General features: G+C 41.4%; 1 protein-coding gene across 11 annotated transcripts in view; it reads left to right on the forward strand.

Moving 5' to 3' along the window:
- PSME4 (proteasome activator subunit 4) overlaps positions 1–19,234 on the forward strand; it is a 133,304-nt gene that overhangs the window by 5,749 nt on the left and 108,321 nt on the right. For 10 of the 11 annotated variants that reach the window (XM_055240427.2, XM_055240426.2, XM_063617994.1 and 7 more), the window contains exons 2-3: positions 16,806–16,946; positions 18,106–18,222. In XM_055240427.2, the coding sequence (XP_055096402.1) occupies positions 16,806–16,946; positions 18,106–18,222 (258 nt within the window). The remainder of the gene's footprint in view (positions 1–16,805; positions 16,947–18,105; positions 18,223–19,234) is intronic. The other variant, XM_055240429.2, reaches the window with a different exon arrangement.

A 19,234-nucleotide genomic window follows, 5' to 3' on the forward strand; every position in this document is an offset into this window, starting at 1 on the left:
ACTCATTAAAAAAAAAAAAAAAAAAAATACTTCTTTGATAATAGAACCCTTGAAACCTCCTCAGGGCTCTACAGCATACTGTTCGAAAAATCACTTGGATGCGCTGCGTGTGGCGGCTCACGCCTGTAATCCCAGCACTTTGGGAGGCTGGGATTACTTGAGGTCAGGAGTTCCTTGGCCAACATGGTGAAACCCTGTCTCTACTAAAAATACAAAATTTAGCCTGGTGTGGTGGCACTCGCCTGTAGACTGAGGCAGAAGAATCGCTTGAACCTGGAAGGTAGAGGCTACAGTGAGCCGAGATCGCGCCACTGCACTCCAGTCTAGGCAACATAGGGAGACTCTTGTCTTAAAAAAAAAAAAAAAAAATCACTTGGCCTTTCTAGCTCTTTGTTCCTTTTAAACTGGTAAATTGGTCTGGAGGAAAGGGCGGGAAAAGGATAGAGAATAAGCGAATGGGTTACTGTTTCCTACAACTTATCCCATCCATGATTCGTGTGTGTGTGTGTGTGTGTGTGTGTGTGTGTGTGTTTAAACAGATTTTGATTTTAGTAAAGTATGTGGGTTTGGTGTAAGATGAAGCAAATTTAGATCCCTTGTTTGCTACAGTGACATGTTTTGTATTGTTTTATGATTAAGTGACTGTATTGTAGTGTGAAGTCATTTTAATTGCTAATTAAAACCGTGGCACCCTTTAGAATTGAAAGTACAGTTGTTTTATTATTACAAATATTATGCAGCCTTCCTGGATTGATTATCCCAGTTGAAACCACATAATGTACTTGATTAGATTATGTAACCACCAGAAACTTAAGTGTAGTCAAGGTATGAGTTATCAAATACACAAACCTTCTCTTGTGGAAAGTAATAAATGGCCACAGGAGCACCCACATTCATATCATCCCTGTGTTGGGAAAGAAGGGAAATGCTAAGTGCTGAATCTGCATTGTCTGGTATGAGGCACCTAAGAGTATCTAATGTTTGAGTATTGAAATTGAAGTACACAATAAATGCAAGTGGTTTTATTTGTAAATGAATCTTGAAATTTTGAAAAATTACCAAACTCATCAGTGAGAACCAGTTAGAGAGAGTGATAGAAGAGGTTTGTCTTTGTTATTAAGTGATCATTCAAAATGGCAACCAAAATTTCTTTGTAGTGAGAAAGTTGATTTTCCAAAGGAACTGATTTTGGAGAACGTGAATTTTTTTGATAAAGTTGTATAATGCAATAGCACAGTAAGACATATTTCATATTTGATTTTTTCAAAAATTTTATTTCTGAGAGCAATTTTAGGTTCACAGCGAAATTGAATGGAAAGTATAGAGTTCCTGTATACCCTCTGTCTCTACACATGCACACATTTGATTTTTCATGATGCTGTCACACATATACTTTTTTTTCAAAAATATTTGAAGCCCTTACTGTTTTCCAGAGATCTCTCAGTAATTTCTTGAAAACAGCTTGTCATTTTTCTTTTCAGTAGTTAATTGGCTATTTCTTCCTGAACATCATTGGCCAATGAGCATATGTGTGTTTCTGATTTGAAGTTTTCTAATATTTAAACTCGTTTCATTAAATATTTTTTATTATGAAAAATATCAGATATTCAAAAGACAATATAATGAACCTCATCACCTATCTTCAGTTGATTAACTCATGGCCAGTTATGTTCTTTTCATCATCCGCTTTCCCCATTGTTTTTGAAGTATATTATTTATTCATAAATGTTTCCAGTATGTATCTTCAAAGGAAAAGGAATTTTTTTAAAAAAGCAATACCAATACTATTATAAAACCTAAAAAAATTAACATCTATTATCACTTTGATCAATCTCATGAGGTTCTGCTTCTTTGCCAAATTTGTGATTTTACTACTGAGTTTCCATTTCATTTGCATTTTTTTGTCTAAGGTTTACTATAATCAAATCTCATGGACAGAGATCAAGAAAATAGCTCATTAATGAACACTTTCACATTATGACATCTTTCATTTCTGCCTCTTACCTTTGAAGACTTAGTCTCAATCCTGGGGTAACAAATATTCTCTTAAGTTACCATCTTTTAAAAAATGAATACACAAGAGGCTCATAGGTTAGTGCACAGTCATGGGTTAATACAGTGTAGTAGAGGCAGACATCAGTCTTCTTTGAACACAATTTTTTGAGTGCATTGCGTGGGCTGGGCACTGGTTTTGGCGTTTGGGATGTATCAGTGCAAGTTTTCTGCCCTCTGGAAGTTCCAATGTGCTCTTTCTTTTTGTGTGTTTTTTTTTTGAAGAGACAGTCTTGGTCTGTTACCGAGGCTGGAATCATAGGGAGTGCAATCATACCTCCCTGTTTTAACCTTGAGCTCCTGGGCTCAAGCGATCCTCCCATCTCAGGCTGCTGATTGGCTTGGACTACAGACATATACCACCACGCCAAGCTAATTTTTAAAGTTTTTGTAGGGACAAAGTCGCACTATGTTGCTCAGGCTGGCTTTGAACTCTTCGGCTCAAGTGATCCTCCCACTTTGGCCTCCTGAAAGTGTTGGGATTACATGCGTGAGCCACTGCATATGGTATGTGTGCTTTTTTCTTTTTTTTTTTTTTGAGACTGAGTCTCTCTCTGCTCCCAGGCTGGAGTGCAGTGGCACAATCTCGGCTCACTGCAGCCTCCACTTCCTGGGTTCAAGTGATTCTCCTGTCTCAGCCTCCTGCGTAGCTGGGACTACAGGTGCAGCCACCATGCCCGGCTAATTTTTCTGTTTTTAATAGAGATGGGGTTTCACCATGTTGGCCAGGATGGTCTCGATCTCCAGACCTGGTGATCCGCCTGCCTCAGCCTCCCAAAGTGCCGGGATTACAGGTGGGAGCCACCGCGCCCAGCTGTGTGCTTTATTCAGTGCACATTTTTGTTCATTTAGGACAGACTAGGCCAGGTGACAACTCCTTCAAAAAAATTGAAGAAAATAGGAATTCTGAATGTATTATTTGAAAAGAAAATCTCATTCAGACCACTGTGTTTTAATGCCTTACTTTGAGTCACTAAGAAAGGCAGTTAGAAAAAAAAAAAATTGTACCATTTGATGTTCTGAGATCTGAATGTTACTTAAGAATGGTTTTCCCAAGTGTTCTTTCTGCAGTGTTGTAAAATAAATTTGTATTTGAAATACATGTTGTTAATTGAAGTGGCGGCAAATTTTTACTGTTTTTTTGGCAAGCTTGTAAATAAGCATATAACTATATAACTTCTAAGAACTGTTTTTCTTATGGAACCTGGGAATTAACTTTTTTCTGTTAAATGAGACTTATTTTTAGAGAATCCCTTTCGCCCCTGTAAAAAGTAGAGGTTCCTCTTCAAAGACTTTCCTCCCCATCTAATTAGGAATAGTAACTTCTCTTAGAAGCAAAATTTATTCAAAGACCCATGCTGACATTCTTAAATATCTGCTAGCCGTAATAAAGAAATCAATGTACTTTATGTTCTTAGCTCCCACAATTTAGCCTAAATATTTGCTCTGGCATGCTTATTCTGGTCCAAGCAAGCATTAGATCATAGCCTGTTCCTCTTCCTTATTTGAAGGTGTTTTTATCTTTCTCAGCATTCCACAAGTTACTTCCTCCTTCCTTTGTTCTCTGCCTTTGCGTCTTTTAAAAAGTTCTAAGTTGCTAGCCAATCGGGACAAATACAGAATGTGAGGTCCCGTTCTAGCCAGTGGAAACCGGACACAACAGTAGGGTGGACACATCAGGTTATAAATGACCCTGTCTCCTTTTTTGGTGTATGCGCCTGGCAAAACTGCTGGTGAGTGTACCCTTTCTGCAGAAAGTATAAAAATGGCCTTGCTGAGGAAATTAAATTTATGTTCAAGTGCTGTTTCTTTACTGCAACGGGGAATGAGCATTTCAAACATCCCCCTTCCCCCCCTTATTTTTAGACAGGGTCTTGCTCTGTCGCCCAGGTTGGAGTGCAATGGCGCCGTTACAACTCACTGCAAACTCAACCTCCCAGGCTCAAGCGATCTTCCCATCTCAGCCTCTGGAGTAGCTGGGACCACGGGCATGTACCAGCACACCCAGCTAGGTTATTATTATTTTATTTTTATTTTTGTAGAGACAGGGTCTCACTATGTTGCCACGGCTGGTCGCAAACTCCTGGGCTCAAATAACGCCTTGCCCTCCCAAAGTGCTGGGATTACAGGCATAAGCCACTGCACCTAGCGCCTCTTCCCCCCTTTTCAAATACAAAAATCCTAATCTATGTTTCTGTCTAACCTTTGTAGAAAATTAGATCAAAGTCTCATTCTATATGAACACCAAACCGAGAGCATGGTAGTAAAAACGGTAAGCAAACAACAACAGCAACAGAAAACGCCTACATTCATTGAGACCTCTATTGGAATGTTAAAAGCAGCACATACTATAAATATTCCCATTTGGAACCTTGAGGTTGACTACTTCTATATTTGGTTTACACTTAACGTTTCTTCTCTCTCTTTTTTTGAGACGGAGTCTTGCTCTGTCACCCAGGCTGGAGTGCAATTGTACCATCTCGCCTCACTGCAACCTCTGCCTCCCAGGTTCAAGCAATTCTCCTGCCTCAGCTTCCTGGGTAGCTGGGATTACAGGCATGTGCCACCATGCCCGGTTAGTTTTGTACTTTTAGTAGAGACTGGGTTTCTCCATGTTGGTCAGGCTAGTCTCGAACTCCTGATCTCAGGTGATCCGCCCGCCTTGGCCTCCCAGAGTGCTGGGATTATAGGTATGAGCCACCGCGCCTGGCCAGTCCAGTGGTTTTCAAACCAGGTGATACATCTGAACATAAAAAAAATTCAAAAGCAACTGGTACCCAGAGCCCACTGAAGAACAGTTAAGTTATAGCATCTTTCATGTACATTTATCAGTCTGTCACCACAGCCTTGTGAAGAAAGCCAGATTTTACAGAGATTAAATGACTTCCCCAAGGGACTGACAGCAGTTTGAGTTCTTAACAAACTTGTAGAACTATGCTGTTCCTGCTTACTTGGCTACTGGTTGAAAGCAATAAATGTTGTATCCAGAGTTGATTATGTTGATAGTTGCAAAGCAAACTAGAATAGAAACATACGACATTTTATTCTGTTAGTTATTTCTCCTTGCCACAGAAATATGCATCCTGGATCTGCTCCTCTAGCTAGAGTTGTCTCCTGTGCCTTTTTTTTTTTTTTTTTGAGATGGAGTCTCGCTCTGTTGCCCAGGCTGGAGTACAGTGGCCTGATGTTAGCTCACTGCAACCTCCACCTCCCAGGTTCAAGTGATCCTCCCACCTCAGCCCCCCAAGAAGCTAGGATTACAGGCACCTGCTACCATGCCCGGCTGATTTTTGTATTTTTAGTAGAGACGGGTTTCTCCATGTTGGCCAGGCTGGTCTTGATCTCCTGACTTCAAGTGATCCACCTGCCTCAGCCTCCCAAAGTGCTGGGATTACAGGCGTGAGCCACCGTGCCTGGCCTCCTATGACTCTTAATTCTGTAGATGGTCAGATTATTTTGACTTCAGGTTGCCTCTTTAGAGTATAACTTAAGTGATGACAGCTTTCTAAACTTTCAAAGTCAATGACCACTTACTATATGATGAAAATTGCGCTAAAAAAATCAATCCACAAAAGTCTGTTAATGCTTTATTTTATTTCACTTTTACATGTTTCGTCTTCCAGGTACTTGGAGTCTCGTATCTGACTGTCTTATTTGATTGCGAGTTCTTGGCCCAAAGGAACTATTTGAGTCATTATTGTCTTGTATGTGTTGTTTGCTCTATAAATGCTTTTTGAATATACAGGTAATTGAAAATAGGGGAGGTGAGTTTATGAAAAAACCTTTCCTCTTATTTGTTCACTCAGTGTTTCTGGCAGTGAGAAGCTTTATCTACATTTTTAATATTATAGGTAATGATGAAGGACTTAGTCTTGGAATAAAATCACAGTAATTTGTTCCTGATGCCTTAGTTTTCTCTGCTACTTTTACCTCTCTTTTTTGTTGTTTCTATATGGTGAAACCTTGGAAAGAGAAGGAAAAGACTGGAACTGATATAGCTGTGGTGAAGTGTTTATTTTGGGTGGGCAGGAGTTGAAGTTACTGCCTGAAATTAATTCAGGGGGTTGTTCAGAGATTTCATGGGTCATGGTAGTTTTCCTTGCTGTAAAATATTTATCATTTAGCCCTAGCTGTCAGGGATTAAGCAGCTTTTTTCTCCCCCTCTTTTTTTTTTGAGACAGAGTCTCGCTCTGTCACCTAGGCTGTAGTGCAGTGGCATGGTCTCAGCTCACTGCAGCCTCTGCCTCCTGGGTTCCAGCGATTCTCCTGCCTCAGCCTCCCAAACAGCTGGGACTACAGATGCACACCACCTGTACATACAAAATAATTAATAAATAAAAAATACAATAATCAGTAAAAAATACAAAATAATTTTTGTATTTTTAGTCGAGATAGGGTTTTGCCATGTTGCCCGGGCTGGCTTCAAACTCCTGGACTCAAGCAATCCACCTGCCCTGGCCTCCCAAAGTGGTAGGATTATAGGTGTGAGCCACCATGCCCAGCTCTTAAGTGGCATTTTAAAAAGTCCTTATTTCTCTCCATTTCTTTAAATATTTTACATTTTAGTAAAGTTTTAACATGTAATTCCTGCATATTTCTCTTTGAGAAATTTTCAGTTAATCTTTTTGTTGGTAATTTAAATGGAACAGTCTTCCCTCAACACTTTTACTTTTTATCTGGTTGCTATACAGGAAGGCTCCTGACTTTTTTTTTTTTTTTTTTTAATATGTATTCAGTGGATTTTAAAGTTTAGTCTAAAAGTGTTTTTTTTTGTTTGTTTCAGATGTTTTAGGTATAATCATAGCATTGACGCCATACTTTTAGTTCCACCTTTCCTGAAATAATTACCCTAATTTTTGTTACCTATTCTTTTGATCTAGATTCAGAATAATGCTGAATCATAATGGTAAGAATAGTCATTATTGTCCTGAAGCTGACTTTAAAGGAAGTGCCTCTTGGGGGAGGAATGCCTTAAAGTCTGATACTGACTGTTTAATTAAGACTCATGTGTGTTTTCAAATGGATTTGGTTTCTCTTGGTTATAATCCCATTAGTATTTTCTGATTTACATTGTATTGTAATCAGATTGGCCAGAATGATGTCTGTGTGTTAAAATTAAGTGAGGTTTTTTTTGTGGCTTAGTTTATGACAAGTTTTTGGTTTTTTTTTTTGAGATGGAGTCTCACTCTGTGGCCCAGCCTGGAGTGCAGTGGTGCTATCTCAGCTCACTGCAATCTCTGCCTCCTGGGTTTAAGCAGTTCTCCCACCTCAGCCTCCCGAGTAGCTGGGATTACAGATGCATGCCACTATGCCTGGCTAATTTTTTTTTTTTTTAGATGGAATCTCTCTCTGTTTCCCAGGCTGGAGTGCAGTGGCGCGATCTTGCCTCACTGCAACCTCTGCCTCCCGAGTTCAAGCAATTCTCCTGGCTCAGCCTCCTGAGTAGCTGGGAGTACAGGCATGTGCCACCACGCCCAGCTAATTTTTGTATTTTTAGTAGAGACAGCGTTTCTCCTTGTTGGTCAGGCTGGCCTCAAACTCCTGACCTCAAGTGAGCCACTGCTCCCGGCCAACAAGTTTTTATATATGTTCACAGGGGATTGAAAAGAGAACATAGTTTTTGTAAGCTCAAAATTTTCATACTTGTCTCACACAATATTTTGTTACTGTTATTCAGCACATAAAGTTTTGCTTTCTGAAGACTGTGCAATAGGTGGTATTACATGCTGTCATCAGGAGATGTATAATGTCTTACTTCTTCGGTGATATTAGTAGTCATTTTACATTGTTAGGGATTCCAAAATGGTGATACTTAAACGTTTCACTCTGCTTATTTGGTGGGAATCTCTAAAGCAGGGGTCTCCATCTCCCAGGCCACAGATTGGTAATCTGCTGTGGCCTATTAGTAACCGTACTGAGCCGAATTTACGGCCCCTCCCCATTGCTCACATTACTGCCTGAGCTCTGCCTCCTCTCAGATCAGTGCTGGCATTAAATTGTCTCAGGAGCACAATCCCTCTTGTGAACTGCGCATGAGAGGGATCTAGGTTGCGTGCTCTTTGTGAGAATCTTACGTCTGATGATCTGTCACTGTCTCCCATCACCCCCCAATGGGACCATCTAAGTTGCAGGAAAATAAGCTCAGGACTCCCACTGATTCTACATTATGATGAGTTATGTAATTGTTTCATTATGTATTACAATTTAATAATAATAGAAATAAAGTACACAATAAATATAATGCCCTCAAATCATCCCAAAACTACCCCCACCATCTGTGGAAAAATTGTCTTCCACAAAACCGGTCCTTTCTGTGTGTTAAAACGAAGTGCCAAAAAGGCTGGGGACCACTGCTCTAAAGAACTTTTCCTCATGAAATGTTGTTTATCCTGAGTGCCTGTAGGAGTGGCAGGGTAAAGCTTAATTGTTCCCCTTCATTTACCAGTTTTTAAGTTAATGACTTAAATGGCATTGCTGAAAGATGTGGTCTGTGAGGTTTGGTTTTGTTTTGATATTTTTCATGAACTCAATGGTTTTAAACATATCCGTTGCAATTACCTTGATTCACACGCTTTTCATTTTTGGTTGGTGAGAAACCTATTCAAGTTGACTCTTAAGACTTTAAGTAGTCTTTGATAAGGGACATTTAAATTAAGATAATACACAAATGCAGAAATATTGATTATCTGATTTTAAATATTGTATTTTACGTTAGAAGTTTGATATTAATTTTTTCATTGTTAATTCTAATTATAAAAATAATTCCTATTAGCCAGCCATGGTGGTGGGCTCCTGTAATCCCAGCTACTTGGGAGACTGAGGCAGGAGAATCGCTTAAACCTGGGAGGCAGACGTTGCAGTGAGCTGAGATTGCGCCGCTGCACTCCAGCCTGGGCGACAGAGAGAGACTCCGTCTCAAAAAATATATAGAATAATAATTCCTGTTTACTTTTTAAAATTATTATTATTTTTATTTTTTGAGACAGTTTTGCTCTTGTCACCCAGGCTGGAGTGCAGTGGCATGATCTCGGCTCGCTACAACCTCCGCCTCCAGGGTCCAAGTGATTCTCCTGCCTCAGCCCCCTGAGTAGCTGGGATTATAGGTAGAAGCCACCATGCCCGGCTAATTTTTTGTATTTTTAGTAGAGACGGGGTTTCACCGTGTTGGGGAGGCTGGTCTCAAACTCCTGACCTCAGGTGATCCTCCTGCTTCAGCCTCCTAAAGTGCTGGGATTACAGGCCTGAGCCACCACGCCCAGCCTGTTTACTTTAGAAAGTGAAAAAACTGAAAACGTGTTTTGAAAAACACAAAAAAGTTTCTCAGTTTTACCACCCAGAGGTAGGTTTTGTTGTGTTTTGTTTTGTTTTTAATTTTTAAATGTTTTGTAGAGATGTGGTTTTTGCTGTGTTGCCCAGGCTGGTCCTAAGCTCCTGGGCTCAAGCGATCTCCTGGGCTCAAACCATCTGCCTGTCTCAGTCTCTCAAAGTGCTGGGATTATGGGCGTGAGCCACTGCACCTGGCTCCCAGAGATAATATTTTATGGTATCTACTTTTTTCTTTTTTTGTTTTGTTTTGTTTTTTTGGGTGACTAAGGTCTCACTGTTGCCTAGGTTGGAGTGCAGTGGCACAATCTTGGCACATTGCAACCTTCACTTCCCAGGCCCCACCAATCATCCCACCTCAGCCTCCTGAGTAGCTGGGACTACAGACATGCTCTACCACACCTGGCTAATTTTTGTATATTTTGTAGGCACGAGGTCTTGCAATGTTGCCCAGGCTGGTCTCAAACTCCTGGACTAGAGCAATCTGCCTGCTGTGGCCTCCGAAAGTGCTTGGATTGCAGGCATGAACCACCGTGCTGGGCCTGTTTTATTTCTTTTTCCTTGAATGATCTTTTTTTTATTTAGTTATATATATATTTATTTTGAGCCTTGCTTTATAAATATTATATTCCATTCCATATTCTACTAAAGGTTATTTGAAAACACAATTTTAAGTGACTGCATTATAGTCTAAAGTATGGGTGTCTAATCTTTTAGCCTCCCTGGGCCACATTGGAAGAATTATCTTGGGCCACACATAAAATACACTAACGCTAATGATAGCTGATGAGCTTTAAAAAATTGCAAAAAACCGGCCGGGTGCGGTGGCTCACGCTTGTAATCCCAGCACTTTGGGAGGCTGAGGCGGGCGGATCACAAGGTCAGGAGATCGAGACCACGGTGAAACCCCGTCTCTACTAAAAATACAAAAAATTAGCTGGGTGTGGTGGCGGGCGCCTGTAGTCCCAGCTACTCGGAGAGGCTGAGGCAGGGGAATGGCGTGAACCCGGGAGGCGGAGCTTGTAGTGAGCCGAGATCGCGCCACTGCACTCCAGCCTGGGTGACAGAGCGTCTCAAAAAAAAAAAAAAAAAAAAAAAAAAAAATGCAAAAAACCTAAATGTTTTAAGAAAGTTATGAATTTGTGTTGGGCCACATTCAAAACAATCTTGGGCCACCAGTTGGACAAGCTTAGTCTAAAGGAATAAGCCACACTTTAACAAGCCATTCTTATACTAGACTTACAGATTTTTTTTCAGGAAATTTTGGAAATTACATATGTGCATTTGGCTTTTTAAAAATTTTTTATTTTTGGAGAGTCAGGGTCTTGCTCTGTTACCCAGACTGAAATACAGTGGCAAGATCATGGCGCACTGCAGCCTCAACCTCCCAGACTCAGATGCTCCTCGTGTTTCAGCCTCCCAAGTAGCTGGGACTACAGGCACGTGCCATCACACCTGGAGATTTTTTTATAGAGACGGGGTCCCCCTGTGTTACCCAGGCTAGTCTTGAATTCCTGTCCTCAAGTGATCTTTCCTCCTCTACTTCCCAGAGTGCTAGGATTATAGGCGTGAGCCACAATGTCTGGCCCATTTTGGCATTTTGACTTTGATATTCTGAATTATTATTATTATTATTATTTTTTTTTTTTGAGGCAGGTCTCTCTGTTACCCAGGCTGGAGTGCAGTGGCACAATCTGGGCTCACTGCAGCCTCCACCTCCGGGATTCAACTGATTCTTCTGCTTCAGCCTCCCGAGTAGCTGGGACTGCAGATGCCTGCCACTACACCTAGCTAATTTTTGTAGTTTTTAGAAGAGTCGGGGGTTTTGCCATGTTGGCCAGGCTGATCTTGAACTCCTGACCTCAAGTGATCTGCCTGCCTGGGCCTCCCAAAGTGCTGGGACTACAAGTGTGAGTCACTGCACCTGGCCTGAATTATTTACTCAAGATAGTATTGCTAGATGAAGGATTTTTATTAATTTGTTATTATTACATTTTTAAATATGTATAATAGAGATGGGGGTCTCACTCTGTTTCCCAGGCTGGTCTTGAACTCCTGGATTCAAGTGATTCTCCTACTTCTGCCTTCCAAAATGCTGGGATTTCAGGCATGAGCCATGGCACCTGTCTTTCTGTCTTTCTTTCTTTTTTTTTTTTTTTTTTTTTGAGATGGATTCTCCCTCTGTTGCCCAGGCTAGAGTGCAGCAGTGAGATCTTGGCTCACTGCAACCTCTGCCTCCCGGGTTCAAGCGATTCTCCTGCCTCAGACTCCCGAGTAGCTGGGTTTGCAGGTGCGTGCTGCCACACCTGGCTAATTTTTGTGTTTTTAGTAGAGATGGGGTTTCACCATGTTGGTCAGGCTGATCTTGAACTCCTGACCTCATGATCTGTCTGCCTCGGCCTCCCCAAGTGCTGGGATTACAGGCGTGAGCCACCGCGCCCGGCCAGCCCACTGTCTTTCTTATGATTAAAAATTAAATCATTTGATTAATACACTGTGGGGCTGTGAGGAGGAAGCAGCTGGAAATGCTATTGTATTATCTTTTACTCTTTTTTTTTCTTCCCTTGATGGAACAAAATGACTTGTTATCCATATATTCTGGATGGTTGAAAGAAATATTCTATATCAATCACGTTCAGTCATGGCTATTTACCAGTGTTTTCAGATATTTTGGGACACCTAATAGTAATCATTAGTCCTAAAACCTAATGTGAAAATTAACTGGAAAGAGGGAATGGACCATCTGTAGATACAGTCTAAAGTAGGGTTTTTGAACTTAAGTGTACAGGAAAGTCAAACCAGAGTAGTCTAAAAAATGAAGATTGGTAGTCTGCACTCTAGCACTCCAGGAATTTATTTTTCATTCACCTTAAAAAAAAAAAAAAGACAAGACAGTTTTACTGAGATGTAATATTCCTAGGATTTTTGGATCCCAAGAATAATGCGTTTTAAAAGTTACCCTGCATTGTTTTTCTTCTTCTTTTTTTTTTTTTTTAAATAGACATGGGGTTTCACCATGTTGCTCAGGTTGTTCTTGAACTCCTGAGCTCAATTGATCCTCCTGCCTTGGCCTCCCAAAGTGCTGGGATTACAGGTGTACTACGCCCAGCCTTTTTGCCCATTTTTAATTGGATTATGTCTTTTTCTTACTAGTAATTTGGATATGAGTTCTTTGTCAAATATATGTATTTCTGGGCTTTTTACTTTTAATGGTGTCTTATTGTGACTAGAAGTTCTTTATGATAAAGACCAATTTATTAATTTTCTTTTTATGGTTAGAACTTTTGTGCCCTTTTAAAACAAATCTCTTGCACCATATTTTGAAAAATGCTGAGATAAGAACCACTTGCTGGTTGGCGAGGAACTGGGGGAAATAGAAGCTTTGTGAGGAGTCCCTCCAGAATCTTTAGATTTGTCAGCAGCCCTAGGCTTTCCAGGAATCCCCCGTTGGTCTCTTTTTATAGTATTAAAATTTGAGCTTTGTTAATTTTTTGTCCCTAACTAATGTTAAATATACAGTTGTCTGTCTACTGCAATGAAAACAATGGGCAGTAGCTAAGTTACTTGAGTGGCTTGGAGCAAGGGCCCCCCAACCCCCAGCCCAGGGACTGGTATGGGTCTGTGGCCTGTTAGGAACTGGGCTGCACAGCAGGAGGTGAGCAGTGGACAGGCGATTGGGCATTACTGCCTGAGGTCTGCCTCCTGTCAGATTAGCCGTGGTGTTAGATTCTCATAGGAGCTCATACCCTATTGTGAATTGCCCGTGCAAGGGATCTAGGTTGTGTACTCCTTATGAGATTCTCCCTGGTACCAAAAAGGTTGGGGACTGCTGGCTTAGAGTACAGTGTTTCTCCAGTTTTTCTGCAGAAGTATCCTAACCACAGGGGAGAATGAACGCATGACTCCAGAGGCATCTGGAATCTTTTTGTTTGTTTGTTTGTCTGTTTGTTCGAGACTGAGTCTCTCTCTGTTGGCCAGGCTGGAGTACTCTAGCACCATCTCGGCTCAGCTGCAACCTCCACCCCCCAGGTTCGAACAATTCTCCTGCCTCAGCCTCCCGAGTAGCTGGGATTACAGGCGCACACTACTATGCCCAGCTAATTTTTGTACTTTCAGTAGAGACGGGGTTTCATCATGTTGGCCAGGATTGTCTCCATCTCTTGATCTTGTGATCCGTCCGCCTCGGCTTCCCAAAGTGCTGGGATTACAGGCGTGTAGTAGAGACAAAGTTTTACCATATTGGCCAGCCTAATCTCGAACTCCTAACCTCACGTGATCTGCCCGCCTCAGCCTCCCAAAGTGCTGGGATTACAGGCGTGTAGTGGAGACACAGTTTCACCATATTGGCCAGGCTGGTCTCAAACTCCTAACCTCACGTGATCTGCCCACCTCGGCCTCCCAAAGTGCTGGGATCACAGGTGTGAGCCACCAAAGCCTGGCTGTCATCTGGAATCTTGACAAAGGCCTGAAGCAGCCACTGAAAGCAGGGAATTTTTCTTTGATGTCTTCTGTCTTTATCTTAAAAATGTGTTCCAGTTTTTAGGGAGATGTTTGTTTTCATTTAAAATAACATTTTAATGATTCTAGCTTTTGCTCCTAAATTTAGAGTGAAATTGAGGGAGGCGTCAGAAGGCCGTATCATTATGCTTATTCAACAGCCCAAAATAATAATATCTTTAGGTGTAGGATCTTTTGTCTTCACTAATCTATGTGCGTTACCATTTTAGGGTGTTTAAAGAAACTTTCATAATAATTATGTTGAGTATCCCTTATTTGAAATTCTGGGACCAGAAATGTTTAGGATTTTGGATTTTTTTAGGTTTTGTAATATCTGCATTATGTTCTTACCGACTGAGCATCTCAAATCCAAAAATTAGAAACTGGAAAACTCCATGAGCATTTCCTTTGAGTGTCATGTTGTTGCTCAAAAAGTTTTGGATTTTGGAGGGTTTCAGATTTTCAGATTAAAGGTATTGAACCTGTACTGGCAGAGCTAAAGCAAGATGTCAGGTCTCATTGCTCCTCCCTCTATATTTGCTGGTCTCATAGTACTAATGTGAGATCATGGGATTATACCTTGAAACGACAGAAAAGAGCTGAATAAATTCAGACCAGCTTGAGAAAATAAAAATGAGTTAGTGAACCAGGAATTTTGAAGAATTTCTGGAAGATAAAAAAGCAGTTAGATGCCCTAACTTTAGAAATTAAATGTAAGTGCTGGGCGCAGTGGCTCACGCCTGTAATCCCAGCACTTTGGGAGGCCAAGTCGGGGGGATCACAAGGTCAGGAGTTTGAGACCAGCCTGGCCAACATGGTGAAACCCAATCTCTACTAAAAATACAAAAATTAGCCAGGTGTGGTGTTGGGCGCCTGTAATCCCAGCTACTGGGAGGCTGAGGCAGGAGAATTGCTTGAATCCAGGAGGCAGAGGTTGCAGTGAGCCGAGATCAGGCCACTACACTCCAGCCTGGGTGACAGAGCAAGACTCTGTCTTGTGGGGGAAAAAAAAGTTAAATGTAAGTTTAATTTGATCTCAGGTACTGGGGGAGTGTTAAAGATCTTACGAGGAATACTAATGCTCTTTTTCCTGTTGATTTATGTATTTAATAAAATGACCCTCCTCCAAGGGTATTATGATTTTAAGTATACAGTAATTTATTTGGATCAGTTACTTCTGAATTCTTAAATATGCTCTGATTTGTTGTTCTTGGGTTTTGGGACACCTCTTTCTTTTCTTTTCTTTTCTTTTCTTTTCTTTTCTTTTCTTTTCTTTTCTTTTCTTTTCTTCCCTTCTCTCCTCTCCTCTCCTCTCTGCTCTCCTCTCCTCTCTCCTCTCCTCTCCTCTCCTCCCCTCCCCTCCCCTCCTCTCCTTTTCTTTTCTTTTTTGAGACAGAGTTTCTCTCTTGTTGCCCAGTCTGGAGTGCAATGGCGCGATCTTGGCTCACCGCAACCTCCGCCTCCCAGGTTCAAGCGATTCTCCTGCCTCAGCCTCCCTAGTAGCTGGGATTACAGGCGTGTGCCACCACGCCCGGCTAATTTTGTATTTTTAGTAGAGACGGGGTTTCTCCATGTTGGTCAGGCTGGTCTCAAACTCCTGACCTCAGGTGATCCGCCCACATCGGCCTCCCAAAGTGCTGGGATTATAGGCGTGAGCCACTGCGCCTGGCCATTGGGACACCTTTTTCTTAAATTTGCTTAAAGTTAATGCTTTTGATTACATTGTTTATAGTTAGAAATTAAAAATGTGATTTTGGATAAAATATTAAATTATTTTTGGTAGTAACCTAATCGTATTGTAATTATAAGTTAACTGTTAGAAACAGTACAAGTTATGTAACTTGTTTACAATAAGAGAGCAGTGTTTTAATTGGTCATTAGATGTTGACGATAACTCAGTTACCATAAGATACTTATTTGGCAATCTGTTTTTGTTTTTTTTGAAGACAAGATCTCACTCTGTCGCCTAGGCTAGATGGAGCGTAGTGGCGCCATCACAGCTCACTGCCCTCTTGACTTCCTGGGCTCCGGTGATCCTCCCACCCCAGCCCCCGACCTGAGTAACTGGAACCACAGGCGCACGCCATCATGCCTGGCTAATAATTTGTATTTGTTGTAGAGATAGGGTTTTGCCATGTTGCCCAGGCTGGTCTTGAACTCCTGGGTTCAAGCGATCCTCCTGCTTTAGCCTCTCAAAGTGCTGGGATTACAGGCATGAGCTACTTTGCCTGGCCTGGTAATCTCTCGATTGAAGTACAGAATAATTCTTTACTGCATAATAGTGAGAATAGATGTAAAATAATTAACCATCAGACATTTGAAATTGTTACCACACCTATTTTAAAAAATTGTCATTAAAAATAAATATCAAGTTTATCTTAATTTTTAACTGTACGATACAGTATTGTTAACCATATATACATTGTTGTACAACTTTTTAAATTTTACTTGACTGAAACTATACCAATAACAGCTCTCCATTTCCCGCTCCTCCCAATCCCTGGCAGCAAGTATTCTACTTTCTGTTTCTATGCGTTTGATTACTTTAGATACCTACACAGTATTTGTCTTTTGTGACTGGCTTATTTCACTTAAGGTTCATCCATGCTGTAGCTTATGACTGGATTTCCTTCTTTTTTAAGACTGAATCATCCTCATCCACTGGTTCTAGCTGAAGTATGATGGGATCATTCTCCTGGCACATAAATTCCTGTTTCTATCCAGAAAACCAATAAAAAGTTTTCCATGAAATGTTAAAAAAAAAAAAAGACAGTAATCCATTGTGTTGTATATGCCACATTTTCCTTATCCATTCATCCTTCTGTGGCCATTCAGGTTGCATCTACATCTTGGCTTCTATGGATAATGCTGCATTGAACATGGGTGTGTCATCATACCTATTTTTAAAGGGTATATCTTTTTTTCTCTTGCAGATACATTCGACTTTATGGGAGAAAATTTAGCAAAGAAGATCATGTTCTTTTTATTAAGTTATTATATGAGCTGGTATCAATTCCAAAACTGGAAATCAGCATGATGCAGGGATTTGCCCGCCTTTTGATCAACTTGTTAAAGTAAGTCTATTTCCAGAGGTTTCTGTTAAGATTTGTTTGTTTCTTCAGGGTTTTAGGGAATGAGGACTAAGTGCTTTTGGTAAGAAGACCAAGTCTCAAATTGCCAATTTGGAAAATGATTGCAAAAAACATTTTCTTTGGGAGGCCGAGGCGGGCGGATCACGAGGTCAGGAGATCGAGACCACAGTGAAACCCCGTCTCTACTAAAAATACAAAAAATTAGCCGGGCGTGGTGGCGGGCGCCTGTAGTCCCAGCTACTCGGAGAGGCTGAGGCAGGAGAATGGCGTGAACCCAGGAGGCGGAGCTTGCAGTGAGCCGAGATTGCGCCACTGCACTCCAGCCTGGGCGACAGAGCAAGACTCCGTCTCAAAAAAAAAAAAAACATTTTCTTAATTTTCATCAAATGTGTTAATTAACCTTTTAGTTAAAATTCTTGAGGCCGGGCGTGGTGGCTCACGCTTGTAATCCCAGCACTTTGGGAGGCCGAGGCGGGCGGATCATGAGGTCAGGAGATCGAGACCACGGTGAAACCCCGTCTCTACTAAAAATACAAAAAAAATTAGCCGGGCGTGGTGGCGGGCGCCTGTAGTCCCAGCTACTCGGAGAGGCTGAGGCAGGAGAATGGCGTGAACCCGGGAGGTGGAGCTTGAAGTGAGCCGAGATTGCGCCACTGCACTCCAGCCTGGGCGACAGAGCGAGACTCCGTCTCAAAAAAAAAAAAAAAAAAAATTCCATCTCTTCCATGATGTGGTCTCTTCTCTAGCACCCATCGAACTTCCCCTTTTATAGATTGTTAAGTCCCTTGAGAAGACAAGACAATGATCATAGATTCTTTTGCTTACTCTGAAGCATCCAACTCAATGCTGGAAACATTAAATATTCCATAGTGTGGGAAAACATGAAATTCATCTGCAATAATGGTGACACAAATTTAAATGCCCTCTTTTATCTAGTGCTCTTTGAGGTCTGAGCAGCAGCAAGAATCGGGAGCATTATTCTTCTTAATGCTATGTTCTGCTAGTGAGTGGCCATGGATGGGGAAAAGCAAAACCCACTGTGATGAGCAGCAATGTTTAACTGTCCCTGTGTAGTATGTGTGGTATACACACATCTGTGCACATATGCATACATAGGTATTTATTTTATTTTACTTTTTAGGAAAAAGGAACTTCTTTCAAGAGATGATTTGGAGTTACCCTGGAGACCACTTTATGACATGGTAGAAAGAATATTATATTCCAAGACAGAGCACCTAGGATTAAATTGGTTTCCTAAGTAAGTGTTTCCATTTAAAGCACTTATTTGGGAATACTTGGGGTTTTTTAGGGGGGCGATCATGATTGAAAAATATTGGGTTGTTTGAAAGAAACAAGCAGATATTTTAATGTGCCTATTTCTGTGTAATTTGACTCCTAAAACAATTCATTGCCCTCTATAAACCTTATCTGAGGCTGCATCTCTCTTGCAGATCATTGACTTCTTGCACCTACATCTTGCCTTTTTGAGACCTAATTTTTTGTTTTATATTTTCTTCTGAGTTTATATAATAAAATATCATCTGCCCTTTTTTGGTTAATAGTGATTTCATACTAGACTTGACAGGTATCATTTCTGTCCAGTTGTGGTCTAGCTTTAAATTTTCTCAGTTTTAGCATGTTTGGCTTATCATTCTTTTTTTTTTTCTGAGACGGTGTCTCACTCTGTCGCTCAGGCTGGAGTGCAGTGGTGCAGTCTCAGCTCACTGCAACCTCCACTTCCCGGGTTCAAGTGATTCTCATGCCTCAGCCTCCCGAGCAGCTGGGATTACAGGCATGCACCACCACACCCAGCTAATGTTTGTATTTTTAGTAGAGATGGGGTTTCGCCGTGTTGGCCTGGCTGGTCTCCAACTCCTGACCTCAGGTGATCTGCCTGCCTTGGCCTCCCAAAGTCCTGGGATTATAGGCATGAGCCACCACGCCCGACCTCTTCAGTGTTTTTGTTTGTTTGTTTTGTTTTGAGATGGAGTCTCGGTCTGTTGTCCAGGCTGGAGTGCAGTGGCATGATCTTGGCTCACTGCAAGCTCCACCTCCCAGGTTCACGCCATTCTCCTGCCTCAGCCTCCCGAGTAGCTGGGACTACAGGTGCCCACCACCACGCTCAGCTAATTTTTTTCTGTTTTTAGTAGAGACGGTGTTTCACCATGTTAGCCAAGATGGTCTCTATCTCCTGACCTCGTGATCCCCCTGCCTCAGCCTCCCAAAGTGCTGGGATTACAGGCGTGAGCTACCATGCCCGGCCTTTGTAC

Source organism: Symphalangus syndactylus, chromosome 14, assembly GCF_028878055.3.
Source record: "Symphalangus syndactylus isolate Jambi chromosome 14, NHGRI_mSymSyn1-v2.1_pri, whole genome shotgun sequence".
In the NCBI taxonomy this organism is placed as follows: Eukaryota; Metazoa; Chordata; class Mammalia; order Primates; family Hylobatidae; genus Symphalangus; species Symphalangus syndactylus.